A 16,681-nucleotide genomic window follows, 5' to 3' on the forward strand; every position below is an offset into this window, starting at 1 on the left:
AGCGCGCGTGCGATGACGGACGGCGCCAGGGACAGAGACGAGGTACAGCAGAAGAAAAGTTATCCAGCTCATTAGCGGAGCTCCCGGTGCTGTGGAAAAAAGGGAAAAAAGAAAGAAAGAAGACGGGACAAATGTGCCACACGCGCGTAATTCCATAAACCAATCAACCGGAGGAAGCAGATTTTTATCTTTCAAAAGACAAGACACGAGACAACAAGGGACAACCATGGAGCCGGATGAGACCAAAGAGGGAAAAGGCTCTAATTTGGCGCAATCTGCCGCCTCCAAACTGTCCCAGATGAGTGAAAGAACTAAACAAATAGGCAACGTAATCCAAGACCCGGAGCGGCAGAAGCGGATTATTCTCGTCATAGTGTGTATAGTACTTTTGTTAGACAATATGCTTTACATGGTGATTGTGCCAATTATACCAGATTACCTCGAAGGGCTCCAGAAAGCAGCGGATCGAGCCCAGGGGGGTTCGGTGCACAGCAACTCCACCAACGGCACCCACACAGTCGCCAAGGGAAACTTCGACCTGCAGATCGGTGTACTTTTCGCCTCCAAAGCCATCGTGCAGCTCTTGGTGAACCCGCTGAGTGGCACGTTCATAGACAGGGTCGGCTACGACATCCCGCTCGTCATCGGCCTCAGCGTCATGTTCCTCTCAACTCTCACGTTCGCCTTCGCCGACAACTACGCGTCTCTGTTCCTGGCGCGCAGCATGCAGGGCCTCGGCTCGGCGTTCGCGGACACGTCGGGCATCGCGCTGATCGCGGACAGGTACACGGAGGAGAAGGAGCGGAGCAAAGCGCTGGGCATCGCCCTGGCCTTCATCTCCTTCGGAACCCTCGCGGCGCCCCCCTTCGGAGGGATTCTCTACGAGTTCGCGGGGAGGCGCGTGCCCTTCCTGATCCTGGCCTGCGTGTGCCTCGCGGACGGCGTCATGTGTCTGACTGTGCTCAAACCCTTCTCACGGCACGAGAGAGAGAACATGCCGGTGGGCACCCCCATGTATAAACTCATGCTTGACCCCTACATAGGTGTAGTTGCTGGTGCTCTCATCATTTGCAACATCCCTCTCGCCTTCCTCGAACCCACGATCGCCAACTGGATGGAGGCAAACATGCACTCCAGCCAGTGGGAGATTGGCATGACATGGTTCCCTTCTTTTTTCCCTCATGTCCTCGGTGTTTATCTCACTGTTAAGTTAGCAGCCAAGTACCCGCACCTGCAGTGGTTCTACGGCGCCATAGGCATGGTGATCATAGGCGCGAGCTCGTGCACGGTGCCCGCCTGCAAAACCTTTGGGCAGCTCATGATCCCGCTGTGCGGAATCTGCTTCGGCATCGCCTTCGTGGACACCGCGCTCCTGCCCACGCTGGGCTTCCTGGTGGACGTGCGCCACGTGTCCGTGTACGGCAGCGTGTACGCCATCGCGGACATCTCGTACTGCGTGGCGTACGCGCTGGGGCCCGTGGTGGCCGGACAGATAGTCCACGACCTGGGCTTCGTGCAGCTCAACCTGGGCATGGGCCTCGCCAACATGCTTTACGCGCCGGCGCTGCTTCTGCTGAAGAACGTGACGCAGATGAAGCCTTCGTTCTCCGAGCGCAACATGCTGCTGGAGGACGGGCCCACGGGACTCTACGACACCATTAAGATGGAGCAGAGGGAGAAGAAGAAGAAGGGTTTGTGCACGACCGTCGAAGAGAACGGCATCGAGACGTTTGCGCAGCGGTCGTGTTCAGAGGAGGAATCCTCAGGGGGAGAGTACGCGTAAAAAACGCGAGGAAAACTATCAAAGTGCCAATGTAAACTTGTGTGCATCCTGTCTGATCAACTGCATAACACGATTAGGACTGTGTATCTGTGTGTGTGTGTGTGTGTGTGTGTGAGAGACATTTCCCTGAGGACATTGTCAAATCAAATCGCTTCAAGCTTTCGCAGTAGAAAGAAAAGGCGCGTGTAGTTGTCGAGTGTGTCCAGATCAATGAAAAAGTCCAAAGTCATTAAACCACAGTATTTACCACAGTGTCAGAAACTCCTCATATTCAGGGACTAAGTGTGTACATGTATTTGAACAGTTATAACAGTTATAACTTGGTGTAAAACTGTGTTTTTCTCTGGCAGAGTTGTGCTGCTACACTCAATATGCAAATCTGCGTGTGTCACGTGAGAGTTTGGGTTTGGACGAGACGGAAATGAGCTGGAAAAAAACAAAAAACTGTGTCTTATTGTGTGAATTTATTTATTTGAGTTTGGATGATGTACTCCTGGAATGCAAAGCCTCAATGTATGACCTGCGACTGTACATACGTGTACATTTATGTACATAATTAAATCCGTATTATGTGAATGGTTCCGTCCATGTGAGTTCTTCTATGCTTCTGTACAGGTGGAATATTCCTAATAAGCGAGTTTTATTATTATAATAATAATAGGTGTGTTTGTCCTTTACTTTTTGGAAGTATTAGACTAATTAAAGTAATTTATATTCATAATGTGGTGGCCTAAATTATATATTTGTGTGATTATGTATAACTAATTATTAAGCAGCTTGAGGGGGAAAAACATTTTATAATCATAATAATATAATTTCGTTCAAAGTTGAGATGATATAGTCCGAATTCGATACAGAGGGGAGGAAAAAAAGTGAGGGGAAACAAATAATGCGTCCGCGTTGCGCAATAACAAAAGTCAGAAATCCATCCAAAATGCACGCGCGCTTCAGGCTTCATCCGGAGTGTGGAGAAGGTGCGGTGAAGATGAAGAAGGAGAAGAAGGAGAAAGTTCTCGGCGAATGGCAGGACTTCAGGGAGGAGCTTGGCGACAGGAGAGAGAGAGAGAGAGAGAGAGAGAGAGAGGTAAACCTTCTCAGCATCTCTGCTCAGCCTGTGAGGGGGATCGAACACTGACCACGCGCTGAGGGGGGAATCCAAACAATGATCCAAAGAATAAAAGGAAGACCGAAGGAGAAGGAGTGAAATTTAAACCAAAAAAAAAGTCACAAATAAATCACATTCAAAGTTTTTTTTTTTTTTTAAAGGACAACATAAACTTCTTTGTTGAGCGTCAGGACGAGTGAGAGGTGTCTGCTTTTACTGACTGGTGAGTAAATTCAATTCATATGTTTCTAAGTGATGTTTATATTTGTTAAATGATCAAATGACTGCATTAATACATGCGTCAGCTGCTTGGCATCATGGTGAAGCTTGATTAGTAGAAAGTGCGCAACAGTGACATTATATTATTCCATATTTGTCTTAATTAGAGAGGCATTTAAGAGAAATAAACAACAACTTAAAAAATGATTATTGTTGAATTGTGTGAACGCAGTGAACGTCTGTCTGTCCATCCGCACCGACAGCATGCCTGTGCTGGACCGAGAACCCCCCAAAGATGTGGACTCTGGAGATGTAAATATCTTATATCTGACTTATATGCATGAATGTGGACCTCATTTGTGTGTATTAAAGAAAAAATGTCCATATGCTTTATAAATCTGGCATTTGTTGGTAACATTTTAGCCCTTAATTAGTAAATATAAAGCAGGTATTAACACCTTATGTTGGAAACATATTTATCCATGTCCTAATATAGGTAGAATAAGGTTATGTATAGAATAAGGTGCTTAATGATTACTAATAAAGAGCTAGGATGCTACTTATATATGTTAGTATGCACCTAGTTAACAGTGAATATGTGTTCCCTAATTAAGAAAATGAAAACCTCCCTCACTGTCCCTGCAGGGTCTGCCCAAGCTGCCACTCCCCGCCCTGAAGGACACCCTGGACATGTACCTGAGGAGCATGAAGCACCTGCTCACTGAGGACCAGTTTCTGAAGACACAGCACACGGTGAAGCAGTTTGGAGTCTCCGGAGGAGTGGGAGAGCTCCTGCAGAGCAAACTGGAGGAGAGGAGGGAGAAGAAGGCAAACTGGGTAAATAAAGTCATCATCTGGGGCCTTAGTTCAACTCGCAAAACAACAATGTGTGACAAAAGTGGAGCTGTTCATTGGTGATGAATGGAACCCATCTGCATTTTCACACTGCGCTCGCCACAGTTAATGGGCAAACTGAAATGTGTTGCATAATTTACACATTGAGAAGCTATGTTATGGAGGAGTAATGGAGTAATGGAATTTTGTATTATAGTTTTGTTCACAAATACAGATTTGAGCAGTCAGCACTGGATCCTGGTGAGGGCCTTTGCACACCAGCCATTTTGACATGTTCTACACCACACGTGTCAAACTCAAGGCCCAGGGACCAGATGTGGTCCGCGAGTACAGTAGGTCTATGCTGCTTTAAGGCGTGCGTTGACCATAAACTACACTTCCCACAATGCATAGCGATTGTGTTACCCGCAAAACGACAGCGACGCAACTAGATCACAGCGTATCATTGTGCGTCATGCGACGAGTGAACTTAAATAAGTAATAAATACAGAAAGTTATTTAGCAATTAGTTAGTTTAGTTTACATTATACTTGGTTACATTTAGTTACATTTATTCTGTATGACAGTTACATCTGACTCTTTGAGGGTCACCATTATGCTGATGTGGCCCTCAGTGAAAATGAGTTTGACACCCCTGTTCTACACTCTTAGAAATAAGGGTCCTTCTGCAAGGACTGAGGTTCTACCTGGAACCATTTGCTTCTGAAAAACCATTTCCTGAACAAAGGGTTTTTCAAGGGTAACAACAATGGTTCCAGTAAGAACCATTTTGATCCAGAGAACCCTTTTAAAAGGTTTTTTTTAGTGGAACCCTCTCCAAAAGGGTTCCAGGTGGAACCTTGATACAAACCTGGAGCCAAAAAGGGTTCTCCTGTGAGGACAAGCCGAAGAACCTTATATGGTTCTATTGAGCACTTTTATTTCTCAGAGTGTAACAGAGGCAGATTTATTCCCAATAAGATCATTTTTGCTCTCTCATCATCCTCCTCTTCCTCACATATACTTCACACACACACTGGTAGAGTGGAAGTCGATGACGATGGAGCAGGAGATGAGGTGTCTCTAACTATTATTATTTTAATTAATATCCTTTGTTTAATTTTCTCAGCTCCACTCGATTTCCACATTCACATTATCATAATTATCATTATTATTATTAATAACATTCATGGTTACAGGCAGTAACGCTATGAATGGTGGTTAAGTGGAAAACTCATGCCGGTATTTACTCTCTTGACACAGAGCCATGTCAGAGCCTGTTTTTCCACATCACTGACAATGGGTTTTTTAGTTTGAGAGCCAGTTTTTTGAGCATCGGGACACATAAGTATGACAGGGTGAGGAGCAGAGGCCTGACATATGCCTGCCTCAGCCTAGAAGTGGCCCTGGTGACAAATGACATTACCAATGACAGGACATTGTGAACCATGGATGCTATCAGCCATCATGAATGTGATTAATACGATTTTTCCCTATACTGTGACCTTTTAAAAATGGCTGCCCCCCCCGCGACTTTAACTCGTGCCTTTTATGAAATCCCTCTGTTAGGTGTACGATTACTGGCTCAACGACATGTACCTGAACAACCGGCTGGCTCTGGCCGTCAACTCCAGTCCGGCGATGGTGTTCCCGCAGCAGAACTTCAAGGCTCCCATTGACTCTTTGAGGTACGAGCAGAGGCGATTCTAGGGTCTGTAGGGGCCCTAAGCAAAAGTTCCCAGGGGGCCCTTCCAACCAGTGCTCATCACCATTAATGTGACACCAACGAAAAATGTATGAGTTCAAAAATGAGTTGGTTTTTTTTCAAAATGAATGAAATAAGATGGAAAAACCTTGTATTTAAAAAATAAGTGAAAATATAAATGTAAAGAACAATAAAATACTGTAAATAGCTTTTAAAAAACTATATAAACTTAGTAAAAAAAATACACCACACTGTAAAGAACCCACATTATAAAACAATATAAATATATAGGACAATAAAATACTGTAAATAACTGAAAAAAACATAGATAAACTGAGTAAAAAAGATATGCATTACAATGTAAATAATCCTCTTAATTTTCCAACTTGCAGAACGATAACTTCACACAGCTTAAAGTGAGGTGGGGCCCCTTTAGGGAGGTTTCCTACTGAGATGTCATTGCAAATCGCCCATTGTTGTTTAAGGGGGACGGGGAGGCGGCTGGTCACTGCACATTTCAGTAAAAACAGCCCTCAGGCTCCGAGTGTCGGGGGCCCCCTATCAGCTAGGGGCCCCAAGCAGTTGCTTGCCTTGCCTGTTCACAAGCTGCGCCTCTGGGTACGAGACGCTGCTGCACCATCAAAACAATGAAGTCCAGTGAAACAAAATGATAAAAAATACATGGTGCAGACTTGAGACCATGAACTGCGTAAATTACTTAAACACAGTTCTTTCATGGATTATAGAACACTTCATTGCCACAGGGCGACGCGTTGACTCATTACTCATTACTTACTAGAGAGGCCGGGGCCAGGTGGTGACAGGGTTAATAGGCAATGGAAGCTGTGGTTTTGGCAAACACTCCTTAAGCACATGATTAACATCGGGATTTATTCCGTTCGGTGTCACACAGCTACACAGTCAGTCAACAACGGGAGCAAAGAGAACACACTGCATGTAAATGTGGCGTCGATTACAATAACAAGAATTCTTCTCCCGAAGGTTTGCTGCACACTTAATCTCCGGTGTTTTGGAGTACAAAACTCTTCTGGACGCGTAAGTTGGTGCACAATCAGGGTGCAAATAGTTGACCAAAAAAAGTATGTATAACAGCTGTGTGTGTGTGTGTGTGTGTAGTCGAGCTCTACCTGTGGACTATGCCAGGGGTCAGCTGGCTGGAACCCCTCTGTGCATGGAGCAGTATTATCGCCTCTTCACTTCCTATCGCCTCCCAGGGCCTGAGAGAGACACACTGGTGGCGCAGGAGAGCAGCGTGATGCCAGAGCCTGAGCACATCATCGTGGCCTGTAAAAACCAGGTCAGACGAAGAAAGTGGCAAAAAGAACAACAACAACACAAGTTAGATTTAGTGGCTTTTTTTGTTTACATGTGAGCAGAATTAGGACCTCATCTGTCCTGGCTTACAGGTAAAAGATAATAAGTCAAGTTTGTTTGACTGAACAATCAAAAGTGAAGGTTCACTTCCTCTTTATGTGGCAGGTTCACGTAAGTCTTCATCAGAAGATCGAGCTTAAACATGAGTCGTCCAGTAAACGCCGTTCATTTTCGTTTCTCTGCATTTCTGAGGATCTTCGTCAGGGTCCAAGGAAGAAAAATATGTTAGGGCTGAAACAAATATAAATCCATGACTAAATGAATCACTGACCTTTTTTTTTTAATATAATCAATTCATCTGAAGATGAAAAATGACAACAGACAAACGTATAAAAACACTTACCAGGGATCTACGGTGGCTTTCGCCTACACTCTTAGAAATAAAAATGCTAAGTAGAACCATATAAGGTTCTTTGGCTTGCCCTCATAGGAGAACCCTTTTAAAACCCTTCATTCAGGGGGTTTTAAAGGGTTCTCTGGATCAAAATGGTTCTTCCTGGAACCATTAGTGTTACCAAGAACCCTTTAGAAGCAAATGGTTCCAGGTAGAACCTCAGCCATTGTAGAAGGACCCTTTTGGAACCCTTATTTCTAAGTGTACCAGAAAGGATGTTGTGTTCTTTGCCGTTTATAAAAAAGTGTTTTCAGTTTGAATGATTTCTTTGTCACCTGGAGAAAAGAAACCGGATAATATTTACTTGTTTATAATAATAATATTTATTTATTGTTTTTAAATGAGTGAAAAATTAAGAATATGAGTGCTGGTTATTCAATTTCATAAAATGTCTTATATATGTATGGTAATGTTGTCTCATTTGAGTTGTAGGGCTATGTTTATGAGGCAGTCACTCTTCATTTAAAAGAATTAAAACAGGTTTTCTGGGTTGTTTAGTTTCTTAAATGTGAATATTTCCAGGTTTCTTTGCATAGAACAAAGAAATCATTCAAACTGAATCACTTTTGGTTGGTGGACAAAAACGAGACATTTGAGGACAGCAGGAAACACTGAATTTATGGACCAAACTATTACTCGATTAATCGAGAAAATTATGGATATTTCCGTCTCTAAAATACATAGATATCGTTGGTCATCGTCCAGTATTTGACCCTTAAACTCTCATTAGTACTCGATCACATCATTACTCAGTCGTCACCAGCCTTCACTTTGATCAGCCATAAAGCTTCAGGTCTGTTTCTGGCACATCTGTGACACCATCATAACAACAACAAAAAAACAAAAACAACATCCACAGCCAGAAACGAAAACGACTCAAACCCTCGTCTGTGGCAGCTCCAGTGACAGGAAGTGTAGCTTATGCATCATCTCGCCCCGTGATACAGCCCCGCTGCAGTGGCTGGTAATTAGACTATATATCACTCACTTGTGTCCGACGGTACGACAAACAGCGTCCGCCGGCACACTGCTGACTTATCTCACAAACAGTAATTAACGGCCCGGCCCACTGGCAAAGTCCTCTGTATTGAGTAATTATCTATAACGCGCGTGACATTTGCACATCAGCCTACATCGTTAGCTGTGTCACAGAGAATCAGAGATGCCCGCTCGTGGAGTGAAAACGACGACGGACGACTTCACTACCATGGAGACGCAATGGATTGAGGTTGACCGTGATTCACACAGGTTTAAAAAAAAAAAAAAGTAAAATGAGGCGAGGACTCGGAAAACCCAAAGGTTTTGTTTGCAGAAACACATTTTCCTGAGAAATGATCACCAACATCTCAGATACACACTCTCTCCCAGATAGATTAATTTTAATAATCTGAGTGAAATATTGGCTCCACTTGTTTGTTTTTTTAGTCCCTTTAGACTCATCTGAGCTTTGGAAGTTAAGACAACACACAATTACCCAGAAATATTCCTTAAGTATTCAATCCAACATCCATCCATCCATCATCTACCGCTTTATCCTCCACCAGAGGGTCTCGGAGGGTGCTGTGCCTATCTCAGCTGACATTGGGCGATAGGCGGGGTCACACCCTGGACAGTTCGCCAGTCCATCGCAGGGCCACATATAGAGACAAACAACCATTCACTCACACTCTCACACCTACGTTCAATTTAGAGTGACCAATTCACCTAATCCCCATATCGCATGTTTTTGGACTGTGGGAGGAAGCCGGAGAACCCGGAGAAAACCCACGCATACACGGGGAGAACATGCAAACTCCTTGCAGAAAGGCCCCGATTTCCGAAGTTGTTCCAAAAGGGGCCACCTGGGTCTGCTTGCTGTGTCCAAAATATCGATTTGGTTTTTATCTGGTGTTTTAGCCACTGACTCAGACGATTCTGTGGTTCTGTTCTCTTAGATTTAACAGCTGCTTTTGACACTGTCGAACATGGTGTTTTTCTGGCTGGGTGTTAAAGGGCGTTGCCTTGAGTTGGTTCAGTTAGTACCTATCTGTCAGAGCCTTCTCTGTTCATTTGAATGATTTTGTGTGGGGTGCCACAAGGCTTAATCCTCGGGCCCCTCCTGTTCTCACTTTATTTACTCCCATTAGGAACCATCATCATGAGGAAGCGCATGCCTCATGTCCCTTCATTGCTACGCAAATGACTGCCAACTATATCTTCCCCCTTTTTTTTTTTTAACCACATTTTCAGTCTAACCACTTCTGGATTGTCTCAATTAAATAAACTCCGGGATGGCAATAAACTTCCTTAGTTTTAATGAGAAGAAGATGGAGGTTACTCTCTTCAGCCCTAGCGGTGATTCCAACAAACTAGGGCCCCTTGCGGCATACCTTAAATGTCGTCTCAAACTCCACACAGTGACCTCAAATTTGATAGACAGTTTTTATTGGCTTCGTCAGATCAATTTTATCAGATTAAGTTTTCCAATCCAGCACAGAATCGTGTATCGTAACGTGAGGTACTCTGTGATTCCAACACCCAACCTAAACCTCTGTGCAGTTATTCGTGCTCGATGTGGTGATCAACTTCCGTCGGCTGAATGAAAGAGATCTGCTGACGCAGCTGGTGAAGATTGCCAAAATGGCCGACAACGAAGAAGAGCAGCTCCCGCCTATCGGTCTTCTCACTTCCGACGGACGGACGGAGTGGGCAGAAGCTCGCCGAGTGCTAATGAGAGGTGTGCGATAGTCTTTCCTCTAAAAAGTCAAGATCTCCCAGTTGGATTGTCTCACTGACTGTTTTGCGCTCTAGAGTCGACCAACAGAGATTCTCTGGACATGATCGAGCGTTGCATGTGCCTGGTTTGTCTCGATGGCGGCGGTGGAGCCGAGCTAAGTGACACCACACGTGCCACGTGCATGCTGCACGGAGGAGGAGTGGCCAAGAACAGTGGCAACCGCTGGTACGACAAGCCCATGCAGGTCAGTGAGCACGCGGTTACCGCCTCCACCCAACGGATTTGTTGACATACACAATCGTTCAAAAGTTTGGGGTCACCTAAACAATTTGTTTGTGTTTTCCATTAAAAATCACACTTTTAGAAAATATAGTCAAGACATTGACAAGGGTTTTCTAATCATCCAATAGTCTTCTAACGCGATTAGCAAACACAATGTACCATTAGAACACTGGAAATGGGCCTCTATACACCTATGTACATATTCCATTAAAAACCAGAGGTTTGCAGCTAGAATAGTTGTTTACCACATTAACAATGTATAGAGTGTGTTTCTGAGTAATTTAATGTTATCATTGAAAAAAAAGTGCTTTTCCTTCAAAGATAAGGACATTTCTAAGTGACCCCAAACTTTTTAACGGTAGTGTATGTCGGGGAAATGGACAGAACTGAGGATGCTATACAGTCACGTTTAACTCACACAATGTAACATGTACAGCCAACAACAATCATGCATGGATGAAATGTATTTGTGGGAGCATTAACATTGCAGTTTGAACGAAAGCATTGTTACGTCAGCTTGTCATAGGAGCCGACGGCTGCTGTGGAGTCGTGTGCGAACACTCGCCGTTTGAGGGAATCGTGCTCGTGCAGTGCACGGAGTATCTGCTCAAATACATGTAAGAGATCAAATTTTCCATCAGATCTGAAAAAACACGATATTTGCTAGCAGATGCTTTCGAAAAGTAATTAGACATTAGATCAATTATACATATTATGTGTCCCTGTTTGCTACACTTGACGTCAGGATTGGCAGCCCAACAAAGCTGGTCAGAGCTGCGAGCGTGAGTGAGCTCCCCGCTCCGCGCAGACTCCGCTGGAAGTGCACTCCAGAGGTTCACAGGCTCCTCGCCTCCGCTGCAGACAAGCTCCAAAGGTCTTTGTGCTTAGTTTCTGCACAATCAGATTAACAAACAAATCCACATGCCCACTCAAAACATAACAGGATCTGCTGTTATTTGCCCTGCAGGCTGGTGAGGAACCTGGACATGAACGTCCACAAATTCTACGACTACGGGAAAGAGTTCATCAAAAAGCAGAGAATGAGTCCGGATGCTTACATTCAGCTCGCTCTGCAGTTGGCTTACTACAGGCAAGACATTCTCACATACATTACATTAAAGGTACATTAGGAACAGCCACTATATTCAATCAAATTAGTAATTTTAGGCCCTCAAACTTACCGCCAACCACCTCAATAATTATGGCGTGTTTCCACCAAGTGGAACGGTACAGTACAGTACGTATTGTTTTGCTTTTCCATGAGGAATAGTACCAAAATAACTGCCCTCATCATTTCTAGGTTTAGGAACCAAGTTTTTCCGTACCATTCCCTTGGGGTACCTGAGTAATACGGTATGGGTGGAGCTACACCCACGACAGTCAGCTGACTGGGGGCGACAGAAAAGCATCATCGTCCTACAACCGATGTTTCCTTGACGACTGTTTATCTGTTGTGTTGTGTTCAATGTCGTTTTTCATTGTCGTTGTACCGGTACGACAATACACATCCTCAATCTCACTGACGTGGCCTACGGTTGCCCGCCTCACAAAGACAAGCCTGACCCAGGGCTTTACTGTTCCAAACCGTACCATATTGTACCAAACCTAACTATACCATGATAGAAACACAGCTATAATGCAGTTAGCCGAACATGACAAAAAGCCTCACTATCCTAGATTGCACGTCACAATTTCACAATAACTGTTATTCCAGATGCCACCGTAGACCAGTGTCAACCTACGAGAGCGCTTCCACGCGACGTTTCCGCGAGGGCAGAGTGGACAACATTCGCTCGGCGACACCCGAAGCCCTGGCCTTCGTCAGAGCGATGACGGACGGGAGGTTAAACACGAGCGTAAGATGTTTTCGGTCAGGATGTTATGTTAAATGAATGCTGCCACAAGGTAAATACCCGAGGAGATTCAATCGTTTGCCATTGATTCTGTTCTCCAGGATTCCGAGAAGATGGAGTTGTTACGAGGTGCCATAGCGGCGCAGACAAAGTACACCGTTCTGGTAGCTACTCTTTAAACCCCGAGTCACGACGCCGACTCTGGCCAATCTGAGAAAATGCAAACGACATATTTTTGTTTTTCAGGCTATTACCGGGATGGCGATCGACAATCACCTGCTCGGCCTGCGCGCAATGGCGCACGAACTGAAGATGGAGACGCCGGAGATGTTTGAAGACGAGGCCTATCTCAACAGTAACCACTTCATTCTGTCAACGAGTCAGGTACGTGATTTTAGAAACGTTATGGTTAAAATAAGCAAAAAAAAAACAAACAAGGACGGACATTTTGTTAAAGGTTAAGGTGTTAAAGGGTAAATATACACTACCGTTCAAAATTTGGGGTTAATGTGCTAAACGACTATTCTAGCTGCAAACGTCTGGTTTTTAATGGAATACGTACATAGGTGTATAGAGGCCCATTTCCAGTGTTCTAATGGTACATTGTGTTTGCTAATGGCGTTAGAAGACTATTGGATGATTAGAAAACCCTTGTGCAATGATGTTAGCACAGCTGAAAACAGTTTTGCTGGTTATTATTATTATTATTATTATTTCTAATCTTGTCAATGTCTTGACTTTTCTATTCATTTTGCAACTCTTTTGATGAATAAAAGTGTGACTTTTAATGGAAAAAATTATATAGGTGACCCCAAACTTTTCAACGATAGTGTACATAACTGACTTTATATCAAAAAGTGGACATGGTCTTCCAGTTGCAAAAAGCCTCTATATTTGCACTTTGTCAGGATTTTTTGAAAGTGTAAATTCAGCGATGTCACATGTGACCAGGCACCTGAATAGACTGAGCGATACAATCAATACGGCGTTCCTGTCACATGTTAATCATCTATTTTCCTCTAAAATGGGAACATCATTTACAAAACTGGCGCCATGTTCTACTAAAAAAGACACGAAACAAGCAATGGAGAACTTAAACGCCACACAAAAGTGACTAGTAGACTTATTTCCCTATAAACGTCCATTCAAATTTAGTTCTTACTTGCAACTGTTGTGCCTATTAAATAAATTGTTAACTTCTTCTTAGATTCACCCTGCAAACCAGAGGACATCTATCTTGAGTCCAGCAGTAAAACAAAACTCTCCCCTCTTCCCTCAGGTCCCCACTGCTGTGGAGATGTTCTGCTGCTACGGACCCGTGGTCCCAAACGGATATGGAGCGTGCTACAATCCGCAGTCAGACCACATCATCTTCTCCGTGTCCAGTTTCCACGAAAGCCCTCAGACATGCACGCCGGAGTTCGTCAAGTGTCTGCAGCGTGGACTCCTGGACATGAGAGCTCTGTGCACCAAATGCAACTGCGTCTCCACTCCGACCAAACGAAGACAGGAGAAGCACACGCAAACCGAGGCCAACGGGCAAAGCAGAACACAGCAGCAGCAGCAGCAGCAGCAGCAGAGGCCGCACGAGTCCGCCAAGAGTCGGCAAACACTGCCACAGATTCTGGTGCAGATGCCCGACCTGAGCAAAGTGACTCAGGAGACTCAGACTCTATCACAGGAAGAGTCAGCAGCTTTAAAGAAGGGAAGTCAGTTCTATAAAGTGTCACAGTGTCAGGGGAATTAGTGATGATAGTGCTGCAATAATGTTCTTCTCTTGTTGCTGTGACACACAATGTTGTGTGTAGCTGTTGTTGTTTACAGTATGACAAACATCTGTGGTGATATTACAACATTAAAGGTCACTTTCTGCTATTATCACAACAACATATCCAAAAAGGAACTTAAAGGAAGGGAAAGAAAATATTAATTTTAGCTTTGTGTCGGTGTTTTCGCACTAAATCGTGAAGAATCAGCCTTTACGTCCTGTCAGCCATGTTATAAAGGTCGTTGGATAAAAATGGAGAAGGGGAAAAAAACAGATTTCTGTATCATTTCATTCTTGAAGATTGTCTCAGTGTCAATTTGCATGCATGCTGCTATCTATCTGAAGATTATGGTATATCGTGAAATCTGCAATCTTCTATGCAATGTCTGTGTGTCGTCTTAGTAAATTTGCCGTCTATTGCACAAAAATAGCAAAACAATGTTCATTGTTCAATGTGGTCATTAAAAACCAATAAACTAAATAAATAAATACAATTATAATAAATATAATATATATTAAATTATTTTTACTGGGGATAATAGGGTTTCAGTTTATCAGCTGTGTATTTACAAAATGTATTAGCAGAATATCAATGATTTATTTTTGTATGACGTATCCCATAGTCTTATTTAAACATAAGTGTGAAAAAGTTAAGTATATTGTGAAACTTACTTAGCGAGTACAATCACTGTGTTTTGAAATGTAAGATGTATTTAAAGAGTGGAGAATAATTAAAATAAAATACATGGATTTACGTCAATTTTGTCGTGTTATTGTGTCTTTTTTTTAAATGTGTAATTTTACTTAAGTATGTTTTTTTTTGGACAGGGGAATGAAAGCATTTGTGACCTTTGACCTATTTTGACCTGCACATTATGTGTTTACATATTTTATTTTGTCAGTGCATACCTTAGTAAAAAAAACTTTAAGTAACTTTTATTACTTATATTACTATTACTTATAATTTAAACAGCTATTTTTTTAATTTATTTTTTACTTTAACTTGAGTACCAATACTTTAACTTGTACTCTGCCTAGCAACAGTGTGTGTGTTTGAGAGAGAGAGAGAGAGAGCGTTGCCATGGTGACCACAACAAACAATGCCGTCCAAACCTCGGGTGACACTGTGTTACGGACCTTATGAATCCAGTGGCATCGTCCAGCACAGGACCTCCAGGCTGCAGGGTTTGCAGGGTAAACGACCACCGCCACCATTGTTGTTGTTGTTGTCTTCAGTTGAGGTCACATGACCTCTCTCTCTCCACAGCCTCTCTGACAGCGCGTGGACACCAGTGCGTCCTGGAGGAGACAGATGAGTGGAACGCGGTGGAGCTGCAGGTGAACGGAGAGCTGGTGTTCACGTGTCACATCCAGCAGCTGCAGTTTGGTGAGTTACAATTTCGAATGCTACATTTTAATGGTGAAGTCTGCAGGGGCGTTTTAAGGGATTTTAGGGCCACAAGACAAAAGGGGGGGGGGGGGGGGCTTCCTCAACACACAGACACAACTCACTTAAAGTTAATTTAAGTTCCAGTATGTAACATTTAGGTGATTTATATGAAGTATTTGACAAAGCTATCCATCAGTAAATTATAATATTATAATCACTTTCACAACCCCAAGGCCTTTGCACACACCAGACACATTACTTATTTATTTATTTTAACCTATACAGTCAATGTGAACAGTCGGGCTGCAACTAATTATACTTTTCCTGATTAATCCAGTACTTGTTTGGGCCCTAAAATGTCAGAAAACATGAAAGACAAATGTTGAAATCAGTGTTTCCCAAAACCAGGAATTGACTGATGATGATGATGATGATGTCGAATTGTCTCGTTTTGTCCACCAATAACCAAAAATTACCCAGTTTTAATGATTTCCTTGTGATACGGAGCAAAGAAACCAGAAAATATTCAGGAAAATGAATCAATTATCAAAGTAGCTGAAGATTCATTTAGTAAAAGACGATATATTTGCTGCAGCCCTAGTGAACGGTCACAAAAATAACTGTGTCTTGAACAAAAGCCTCTGTAAAGATGTTTCTGAGGAGTTACTCGTCACAGCGTCTGCTCTGTTTCAATAGAATATAATGTGGATTTTGTTGGAAGTTGTGTTCCCATTTTGAGAAAATCAAACGATAAACCACACCAGTGCACACCAGTTTGACTGTCAGTGTGTTTACAGTAGGGACAGGATTTACCTCTAAATGTCAGGTTTCAAAAACCGGTCACATCGTGAATTTACAACAGGAGTTTGTTTTGCAACCACTGTACGTCCATCTTTCTTACATACTGACCGTGGTGTCACTGCAGTCTCATTTAACAGGATTTTCTTTTACAAACTTTCCACTGCTGTAAACCGCTGTTTTTTGTTTTTTTACCCTGTTGCAATGACGTCCTGTTGTGCTTTTTTACTCCAAAGGTGGAGACGGAACACTGGACCCCGTTTGCAGAGAAGCCGTCGCTGCTGTTGAGAAGTCTTACTGAAGGAGATCTCGAAAATTTTAAAAATAAAAATGAATAAATAAATAAATAAATGAAGCAAATACAGTGCACAGCATCTTTCTTCTGACAAACTATAATGACATTATTCGTGTTATTAAATGTTCTTTAAGTGGCACAAAA

General features: G+C 43.1%; 3 protein-coding genes across 3 annotated transcripts; all 3 read left to right on the top strand.

Moving 5' to 3' along the window:
• Positions 1-226: 226 nt before the first annotated feature.
• Positions 227-1,783, top strand: slc18a3a (solute carrier family 18 member 3a; the record flags this gene model as incomplete). Its single annotated transcript, XM_083898095.1, has 1 exon — positions 227-1,783. One exon carries the CDS (start codon positions 227-229, stop codon positions 1,781-1,783), a length of 1,557 nt encoding a protein of 518 aa, XP_083754221.1.
• Positions 1,784-3,371: 1,588 nt separating this feature from the next.
• On the top strand, positions 3,372-14,033 carry chata (choline O-acetyltransferase a; the record flags this gene model as incomplete). Its single annotated transcript, XM_083897436.1, has 14 exons — positions 3,372-3,419; positions 3,753-3,944; positions 5,511-5,629; positions 6,649-6,702; positions 6,784-6,964; positions 9,974-10,151; positions 10,226-10,395; positions 10,950-11,050; positions 11,179-11,307; positions 11,401-11,523; positions 12,148-12,289; positions 12,388-12,450; positions 12,533-12,670; positions 13,566-14,033. 14 exons carry the CDS (start codon positions 3,372-3,374, stop codon positions 14,031-14,033), a joined length of 2,106 nt encoding a protein of 701 aa, XP_083753562.1.
• A 1,121-nt stretch (positions 14,034-15,154) lies between these two features.
• On the top strand, positions 15,155-16,543 carry cUnh10orf53 (chromosome Un C10orf53 homolog; the record flags this gene model as incomplete). The annotated part of the gene is made up of 3 exons (XM_083897192.1): positions 15,155-15,248; positions 15,322-15,441; positions 16,479-16,543. 3 exons carry the CDS (start codon positions 15,155-15,157, stop codon positions 16,541-16,543), a joined length of 279 nt encoding a protein of 92 aa, XP_083753318.1.
• Positions 16,544-16,681: the final 138 nt, after the last annotated feature.

The sequence above is a fragment of the Microchirus variegatus genome, assembly GCF_963457635.1.
Source record: "Microchirus variegatus genome assembly, chromosome: 11".
In the NCBI taxonomy this organism is placed as follows: Eukaryota; Metazoa; Chordata; class Actinopteri; order Pleuronectiformes; family Soleidae; genus Microchirus; species Microchirus variegatus.